Raw genomic sequence first — 9,872 nt, 5'->3', positions numbered from 1 at the left:
AGCTGGGACCACAGGCGCCCGCCACAACGCCCGGCTATTTTTTGCTTGCAGCCGTCATTGTTGTTTGGCGGGTCTGGGCTGGGGATTTGAACCCGCCACCTTAGGTGTACGTGGCTGGCGCCTTAGCCGGTTGAGCCATAGGCACCGAGCCTGGAAGTAGTTCTTTATAGGGGTATTAAGGCTTATCAGATATATAAATTGCAAGTATTTCTTAACATTCTGTGGGTTGTCTTTTCACTCTCGAGTCTTTGAGGTACAAAAGTTTGTAATTTTGATGAAGTACAATTTATATTTTTTCATTTGTTGTCTGTGATTTTGCAATCATAATCAAGAAATCCAATGTCATGAATATTTTCCCCTAAATTTTCTCTAGGAGCTTTAGCTTTTATATTTATATATTTTTAAGATTATTTTTTGTAGAGATGGGGGTCTCACTATGTTGCCGTGTCTGCTCTCAAACTTCTGGGCTCCAATGATCCTTCAACCTTGACCTCTGAAAGTCCTAAGATTACTGGCATGAGCCACAGTGCCTGGCCTAGTAGCTCTGCTATAAAATTTAGGTCTTAGATCCATTTGAGTTAATTTTTGCCTATGATGTAAGGCAAGGGTTCACTTTTATTCTTTTGCATATGGATATCCAGTTTTCCTAGCACTCCTAGAACACTAGGATTACAAGCATGAGCCACTGCACCTGACCTATACACACAAATCTTCATTCTTCAAAGCTGAAAGTCCTCCACAATTCCTCAACTAGACGTAATACCTCACTCCTCTTGACATTCATTGTTGTGTCAGTTAATTGTACCCATGTCATCTTTATCTAGATGAAAACTTGAGGGTAGAATGGACGTTTATGAATCTACTACACGCATAAGAGTACACTGCACATCATAATCAAATATCTGTTGAATTAGTTTCAATTATCTGAATTACCAAATTATTATTGTCCAATCTGTGCCTTCTAAAACACACACATAAGAGTATACTGCACATCACAATCAAATATCTGTTGAATTAGTTTCAATTATCTGAATATCAATTTATTACTGTCCAATCGGTGTCTTCTGAAACAAACTCAAAACCTGTTTTCTAAAGATTCTAGGTTATGATGATGAACAGCATACATTTGACTCTGTCCTCAAGTTTGTGATATGTCGAGATACCTGCCCTTACATTTCTATTCTTCTCCAGTTGCCTTATTTTACTCAAAACTATTTAGACATGGACCTAAATGTGGTTCAGTCCATGGCCTAATAGCTCCTTTTCTTATTGCCACTATTAAAAATATTTCCCCATTATGTCTGATATCACTGCTATGCCCTCAATGATTGAATTTTCTAGTCAAACACTATGTAGATATGTAAGGTATTAGGGTATTTTCCCTGAAACTAGAGAGAACAAATTTCAGGACCTAGAAATTAAACATGACTGAATTACAAGAAAACAAGCATAGAAAGGGGGAAATCAGAAAGTTAATAATAAATCAAATTCAGCTGAAAATCTACAAGTTTGGGAGAAAATTTGGTAACATACACTAATAAACTCTAATTTCACTGGTTTACTTTTAACCACTTTGGAGTAAAAATTTGAAGTGTATACAACCAAAAGTTCCCCCAAATATTTACCTATGACAAAAGTAATTAAAAATTTGTTGCCTGCAAGTGCCTTAGGAAGTGCTGTGGGGATGGGAAGAGAGATTAAGAAGGGGACAGAGCAAGCATTTCTTGCTTCAGTCTCTACACTGCTGTTTTAGCCAGAGCAGTTCCCTTTTTTAACTGGCTTTACAAATTAGGCTTCTAAATATAATTTTGTGTGAAAGGTTCCATTGGTAAAAAACACAAATCTAACTATCACTGATTCAGACTATTATACTTAGGGTTAACGGGCTGTCATATTTGAAAAAGCTGTCAAACTAAATCACAGAGCTACTTTGCAGCCACTGATTACTAGAACAGAATGGATCAGGTGGTAATTTACCCTGGGAATTAGGAGGCTAATTAGGAATGACTGCTCTGCTTGAACCAGTCAATTTTTCTGGATCTCAAGTTCTTCAATCTACAACAAAGGGCTCTTTACCCAATGTCTAAAATCCTTGAAACATTACAATATCCTTGATAGGTGTGTAGTCAATATGGTGGCAAGCCTGTAAAGGATGATCTTTAGGAATTGCAGTCACATGCTCATTTTGATACATACTACTAGTATTATAAGCATGTGCCAATGTTTTAAGAAAAAAGTAAAATAACTTTTCAAAGATAGGTTCAAGTATGGGAACAAAAGGATTGGTTCAGATATTTAATGATGCTGAACTCAGAAATGCAAAAGTCCAGCAGTAACCTTTTTAAGAGGAAAATCATATTACCTTCACTTGTTAAAATAGAATTTTGCCTGACTTTATTCACTTCCTAATTATCTAATCAATGGAAAAGGTAGGAAGGGTTTTCTATGTTCTTAATCCAGAGTTCTGTTTCCTTAACACTGACTCTGTTGAGACTCAATATCTGTTATCATACAAGAGCAATTTTAACTTTGTGGTATGCATAGGTTTTCCATGTCCTGACTAATTCATACGGGTACAGCTCCCCAATATTTACACTCAAGGAGTTCCCGCTGTTTGAAGACAACCCAATGTTATAGTGAGCCAGCAATGAGCAGTTCCAGAAGGACAAGGGAGTCCCATTTCTTACACTCTGGAAACTTTACACTAGACTATTAAACAGAGAAATCTGAAAGTTTTGTCAGGCTATCAAAACAAATAGTTTTTCATTAAGGCTGATAACAATAAACAAACAGCTGATAACAATCTCAAGGTTGGCTCTAATCTATGCCTTTCTTTTCCAAAAATAAAAATTTAAATGTTTACCATAGTAGAAAGTACTAGTTACAATTGTTTTCCTTTTTGGCCTGTATATGTATGGTTTTCACTTACCCCTCCCAGATCTTTAATGTCCTTTTGCAGTTTTTCAGATACGGTGACAGAAGGTAAGTCCAGATAAAATACTTTTCCCGAAAGTGGCTTATATTTGGATTTTTCTGGTTTGTTATCAGTTTTCAGAGATTTCAAAGATGGCCTGTTTTTTTCATTTTTGACTTGGATTCCACCTGTTACCACAATGTTTGGAAGTAAATCATATTTCATGTAAAACTTCTACTGTTTTAAAAAATTTCATTACACAACAATCTTATCACAGAAAAAATACTTACAATCCCACCAATTTAAGTCATTGGCATTTGGGTACCACTTAGGTTAAAGGCCAAACGCCATGTATACCTTTACAGATGCTACGGTTTAAAATATTTAAAGTCAAATCAGCAGGAAATATTTATGTTTATTTATGTCTATTTAAAACTCTTTGATTTTCTTCCTTAGGATGTAAACTCCTTAGGGGTAACTGAATTATCTATTGAGCATCTGCCATTCTGTTGAACGCAAAACTGGTGCTTAAAACGTTTCACACTTAGCAATATAAGAAACCTATCACCCAGAACCTAGTCCTTAAGGGTTCCTGAGTTTTAGTTCCATATGAAGATTATACATTAAAAACTAAATGGTTCATTTCATATACAGTTTGTCTATATTTTAAGAACATAACGACCCATTAAGAATTAAGTCACCATTCGTTGTGTTATTTTCACTGAAAACACATCTGAGAATCTAAGCAACTGTTTTTTAAAAATTCACTTTTAGAACACAATCTGTTGTTAAATTGGTAGTTAAGAACGCACACGCCTATATGAAAAACTTAACGAGCTCAAATATTTTACCAAATCAAGTACCTGAAAGTGGAAAATATTTTTGGTTCCGTTTGTCTATATGCTGAAACTAGCAATGGTATGCTTGAAATATAGTCTCCCTAAATACCTTCCCTTTATGAGCGAAGAAAAATAAACTTTAAAACCACCCACAATCACCAAATCTAATCATGAAACGAAAAGCTGAGAGCAGGTCTGACTTTAAACGGAGGATGGAACCGGTACCCTCAAAGGGCCGGAGCAGCGCCGCAGCCTCGGCGAGTTCCCGAATCCGCACATTGTTTGCTAGTTTTGCACCAAGGGCACAATCGGCAATTGGGGACCGCGGCTGAACCGGCAGAGCGCTAGGGACCGGGCTGGGATCCGTTCCATCTCTGAGGCAAAACCCTGGATGGAACATTCCTTCAGACCACAGTGGAGGGCGGTCAGAAAAGCAGTGGACCAGGCGAGAGAACTCTGAAGACTCAATGGTGGAACCAAGAGGGGAGAAAAGGATTAAAGGGACTGTAGGCGGAGGAGGGGCTTCTTACCCTGGAAATGTCCTTTGCTGTGGATCCTCATGGCTCCGGAGTTCATGGCAGCCGCCCGGCACCTACATGCTGGGTCCGGAGAGGGTATCGCGCCCGGCGGCCGCGAAAACAGGGCTTCTCCCGGCCTCTTGACAGTACAGTCGCCTCTTCTCTTCCGCCGGCCACGGCCTCCACGCAGTAGAGGTGCCGGGTCTGCAGGCAGGGTTTCCGGGGCCGAATTCGGCCCCAAGGCGCGGAGGAGGAAGGCGCAAGGCACAAACGAGTAGGCTGCGGCGGTTGAAGATTTGAAAACGCGTCACGCGGCCGCGGCGCCGCTACGCAGGCCCCGCCTCATCGCACGCTGCGCTCTGTGCCCCACGCCCCGCCTCACGCTTGTCCCACGTGCCCGCGGCTTCCCTCTGCCCGCCCCGCCCCCCGGCACCGGCCTCCGAGAGTCGCGCGCTCGGCGCCATCACGCCCAGCCTTTTTTGCTCCTCGCCCCGCCCCCAGGGCCGTGTCTCCGCCCACGCCCCGCCCCCATTCCGATGACGCCCCCCGCGTGCTCTTTGCCCCATACCCCAGCTCTCCGCCCTCTGCCTCAGGTTCCCGCGCAGTCCGGAGGAGTTTCTGTGGCCGAGTGTGGGCTAAACCTTGTGGATGCAGGTGGTGCTGGAGGCCGGAGCAGTCGGCTACCAGGGTCATTCCCGCCTTTTAAGTTTGCCAGGCCAGCCTGCCCTCCAGCTGCTTTTTCTACCAGGTATAATTTTTCACGGGTCTGACGTCTGGGAGGCTAGGGGTGGCGGCCGCGGCCGAACCCGCCTCAGCTTCAGGTCACAGAGCGGGGTTTTCCCGTAGCCACCCTTGACCCAGCCGGCTCTGGACAGGCGGTGGAGAGACTTGCTGGGAGAGCGGTACAGGGTGCGTTGGAGCGAGGGCCCTGACCGGAGTGCCGCACCGCTACCCCAAAACACCTTCAGGTCGCCTTGTGCCTTCCGGTACTTGGTTTTGAGAACTGCTCTATTGACCTTCATTGTATTCAGACTTGTTTTCGTTTTATTGTGTGTAAGTTTATTTCAATGATAAAAAAATGGTTAAAATCTAATGTGAAACGAGGATGATAGTGGGATTATGATAAAAATTAAAACGCCTATGAAATATTTTAGTTTTGTAAATGGGCCTTACAAAAAATTGGTTTGAGTATGTTTCTGCCTGTAAACTTCTTAAGTAGAAAGAGGATTACATTTTGTACTATTTAACATTCCTAGCTCCTGGCCAAAGCACTCATGTAAATGGTTGATTTGTTTACCTAGAAGTTCAGGAAATCAGAGTATGTCATTATTACCATTTTGCAAATAGGTACCTGAAAGCATAAACAAGTGTGGATTGTAACACTGTTAGCCAAAATGGACAGCACAGAAATGGATCAGGTTAGATAATGGAAATGAGTTTTGTTTTAAGCAAGTTCACGTTGAAGGGCCTGGGAGGACAATAATGGAACTATGTTTATTACAATAGTTTATAACTCAAGGAAGGTGTCTGGGAGCAGCTGAGTGGGAAGAAGACATACAGATTGATTTGAGACAGTCGTACAGACCTACCTCAGTCTTAGGGTGATGCATAAGGTTAAAGATTTTGAGGGGGGTTCTAGTTTGAATAAACGTTCAGTGTTACAGTTTCTGTTTGGGGAACAAATCTGTTTTCAAAATGTAACCTACAGAAAGAGCTCAAAATTCTTATGTTTTAAAAAGCTTTTGAAAGGTTGAGAAATACTAAGATAGATTTTCATTAAAGCCATGGGAGGAAATGTAATTGCCCAAGAGAACAGTTGAAATTTGACAATGATTATCTAGAAGATGAAATAGTAAAACATGGAAAACATGCAGAGTTGGAAGAGAACTAGGAAGAAATTTATCGTTAAAAGTCACAGAATTGCGAACATTGAAATCATATGGGCTTTGCTAACTATATGTTTTGGGTAATTTTGAGCTTCAAATTTAATAAATGCTTCTCAGAAGATTAAATGGAACATATCTGAAAACTTAATTAGTACAGCACCTGGTGCAAGAGTTTAGTAATTGCTCTCTGGTGAACTCTGTACTGCTCTTCCATCCTCAAAAGAATAGTTAAAGGGCTAAGACTTGAAAACCAGACCATAGATTTTGGTATTAAAAATATCATTAGCTTCTTTAATAAGAATTGAGTAGAAGGGGAAGGTTAGTATAATACTAAATAAAAACAGTGGGTTTGAAGTTGAGACAGGTTGAGTATTAAGTTTCAAAAACTTCATCAGTAATAGGAAGGAAGATTAGATCTTTGGAAGATTTGGAAGACATGGAAAAATTTAAGCAGGTTTTTCTACTGAAGAAAGTAAATACGGAAGTCCATTTTATGTTCTAATGAAAGATAACTTATGTTTTTTACTTAATACAATGAAGAAGGCCAGTAACAAAAATAGTTACACCCTATGCTGTTAGATTCACCTTTACTGCACTGTAGGTGACAATTCCAAGCTATGAATAAGCAGAAAATCTGGTCTCCTGGATAGTTAACAGTTTTCTAATTTATCACCCAAAGTTAGTTTTTAAAAATATCAGAACCTCACTCTTTTAGTACCTATAGGAAGAAGGGCTTGGACATGTATCTATGGGCATTAAAGCTAGAAACTGCCTTACCTATCATGTCAATAATCAGGGCTATTGGTGAAAGAATGAGGTTTATCTTGAAGTAGATCTTGAAAGTGTACTTGAAGAGTCATTCAGATGAAAGATACACATTGCAGATGAAAGATACACATTGAAGATGAAAGGAATGGGAAGGATCAGGGAGGGCAGGCTTATTTCTTTATTGCCAACTAGTATTCTATCATATGAGTATACCATTTTTTATTCATGTACCTGTTGATGGATATTTGAGTTGTTTCTAGTTGAGTTTTGGGCTGTTATAAATAATGCTGCTATGAACATGTGTATAGAAGTCTTTCTTTGGACATATGTTTTTATATCATGTGGAATTGCTGAATCATAGTGACTAAATATTTTTTTTAAAGTATGAGAAACTACTGAACTTTTAAAATCTCACACCATCAACGTAGGTCCCGCTTTACACACCCTTGCTACTTGCTAGGTATGAGCTGGGTATTCAGGTTTGTTTTTTCTAATTGAGGTAAAATTGACATAATGTACAATTCACTATTTTAACCATTTTGAACTGTACACTTCAGTAACTTACCATATATTGGCAATGTTGTGCAGCTATCACCACTACCTAATTCTAGAACATCTTCTACACAGGGGAAAGAAACTTCAGATCCATTAAACACTCATTTTCATTTCCACCTTTTCTCGAAACTACTATTGGGCTTTCTTTCTTTCTTTCTTTTTTTTTAAGAGACAGAGTCTCACTTTGTCGCCCTTGGTAGAGTGCTATGGCGTCACAGCTCACAGCAACCCCTAACTCTTGGGCTTAGGAAATTCTCTTGCCTCAGCCTCCCAAGTAGCTGGGACTACAGGCGCCCACCACAAGGCCCAGCTATTTTTTTGTTGCAGTTTGGCTGGGGTTGGGTTTGAACCTGCCACCCTCAGTACATGGGGCCAGCGCCCTACTCACTAAGCCACAGGTGCCACCCTATTCTGCTTTATTTCTTTATGGATTTGCCTATTCTGGACATTTCATATGAATACAGTCGTGGAATATGTGGAGTTTTAGTATACTTTTTTTTAGTATAGTGTTTTCAAGATTCATCTATCCATGTTGTAGCATGATGGTATATGTTCTTTATTCTTTTTTATGACTGAATAACATTGTCTTAATAGGGGTATACATTTTGTTTATGCATTCATCAGTTGATAAACATTTGGTTTCTTTCTGGATTTGGCTAGTATGCATAATAATACTGTTAATATTTGTATTCAAGTTTTTGTTAAGACTATTATGTTTTCAGTTTTCTTGGGTATGTATCAGGTCACCACGTATAAAATGTCTGATTTGGAATCAAAAGTTTTTTTAGTATGTCTCATACTAGAAGCAGTACATTTAATCAGAGTAGGAACCTAAATTACAAATGCTGCTTTGCCATCCTAACGGTATCTTGTTTTTGCCAGCAGAAAAGAATCCTGGAGAGCAAGTAGCAGTGAAATCATGAAAGGCATTTTCCACAGTTTGTTGAGAAGTGAATATTTTCCCTTGCAAGAAGTGGTCCAAAGCATGGAAGAGATGGTAGTCAGGTGCAAGGTCTGGTATTTAAATACAGTGGATGATAGAGTTTACAAGTCAAGCTTGAGCCACATTGTTTGTGGGACGGTATTGTCTTGCAAGAGAAATGGCCTGTCTCTATTGACCAATATCTGCCCCTTAATCTCAAGCATCATCATCATTTCATCCAGTTGGTTGCAATAGACATCCACTATAATTGACCAGGTTTCATGAAGCCGTAATGGATAATACCAGTGCTGGAGTACCAGACACCATAAGCTTTTTCTGATGAATTTGATTTTGGATTATGTTTTGATACTTCAGTTTTATGCAACCATTGTTCCAAACAATGTGATTGTCAAAAAGAAGCCATGTTTCATCACATGTAACAATACAGCATAGAAATGGTTCACCTGTATGTTGTGATGGCAAAGAAAGGCAAGCTTTCAGTTTGTCTTCTCATGCTCTTTTAATTCATGTGGAACCCATGTATCCAGCTTCTTTACCTTACTGATTTGTTTCAAATGGTCCAATATTGTTGGAATAGTAACCTGAAACCTTGCTAATTCACTCATAGACTGAGGTAGATTCACTTCCACTATAGCTTTCAGCTCATCAATATCACCTTGGTCTCAGATCACCCATGTGGCTTATTTTGAAGATTAAAATCACCAGAATGGAACTTCTCAAACATCAGTGTACATTCATTAGCTATATCCTTCCCAAACACTTTGTTGATATTTTGAGCTGTCAGCACTGCATTGGTTCCATGATGGAACTCATATTAAAAATAACACAAGTTTTTGACTCAATCATAGTTTTATAAAAATTGCTCTAAAAAATGTTGACAGATAATCATAAGCCAAAATATGTGTTTGAAAAAATGTGTGCCTTCATAATAAAAGTGTCAAAGTGAAATGTCCGAGATATCAGCTGTCAGACTTAAGGAAATTAGACATTTTACACTTAATAGCTTTAATACGTAGGAGTACAATTGCTGGGTCATTTTGTGTTTAACATTCTGTGATGCTGCCGAACTGTTTTCCACATACCTATACCATTTTGCATTATCAGTAGCAATGTAGAAGAGTTCCAGTTTCTTTACATCCATTGTCAATACATGTTCTTTTGAGTTTGTTTGTTTACCTTTCTTTTTTTTATTATAGCCTTCCTACTTAGGTGGGAAGTGGTATCTCTTTGTGGTTTTGAGTCTCATTTCCCTAATGAGTACTGATGTTCAGCATCTCTTCATGTGCTTATTGGCCATTACTATATCTTTGAATATTCAAAGAAGACCTTTGCCTATTTTTTGTGTCATTTTGTTAAGAATTAGAAGTATTTATATATTTTGGATATTAAAACCTTATCGGGCTCGGCGCCTATAGCTCAACTGGCTAAGGCGCCAGCCACGTACACCTA

At 39.3% G+C, this 9,872-nt stretch overlaps 2 protein-coding genes across 3 annotated transcripts in view; one reads left to right on the top strand and one right to left on the bottom strand.

Moving 5' to 3' along the window:
• Window positions 1-4,698, bottom strand: part of DBF4 (DBF4 zinc finger) — a 26,259-nt gene extending 21,561 nt beyond the window's left edge. For both annotated transcript variants that reach the window (XM_003782644.2, XM_023519510.1), the window contains exons 1-2: window positions 4,284-4,698; window positions 2,930-3,102 (exon numbers count right to left, since the gene is read on the bottom strand). In XM_003782644.2, the coding sequence (XP_003782692.1) occupies window positions 2,930-3,102; window positions 4,284-4,329 (219 nt within the window). In that variant the 5' untranslated portion in view covers window positions 4,330-4,698. The remainder of the gene's footprint in view (window positions 1-2,929; window positions 3,103-4,283) is intronic.
• Window positions 4,699-4,858: 160 nt separating this feature from the next.
• The window catches only part of SLC25A40 (solute carrier family 25 member 40), a 58,168-nt gene continuing 53,154 nt past the window's right edge, over window positions 4,859-9,872 (top strand). Inside the window, exon 1 of the mRNA XM_003782643.3 lies at window positions 4,859-5,019. The gene's annotated coding sequence lies outside the window, so the exon portion shown is untranslated. The remainder of the gene's footprint in view (window positions 5,020-9,872) is intronic.

The sequence above is a fragment of the Otolemur garnettii genome, unplaced genomic scaffold, assembly GCF_000181295.1.
Source record: "Otolemur garnettii isolate 467f Iridium unplaced genomic scaffold, OtoGar3 scaffold00005, whole genome shotgun sequence".
Taxonomy (NCBI): Eukaryota; Metazoa; Chordata; class Mammalia; order Primates; family Galagidae; genus Otolemur; species Otolemur garnettii.
The sequence above is the reverse complement of the archived record's forward strand: the minus strand, read 5'-3'. Positions and strand labels throughout refer to the sequence as shown.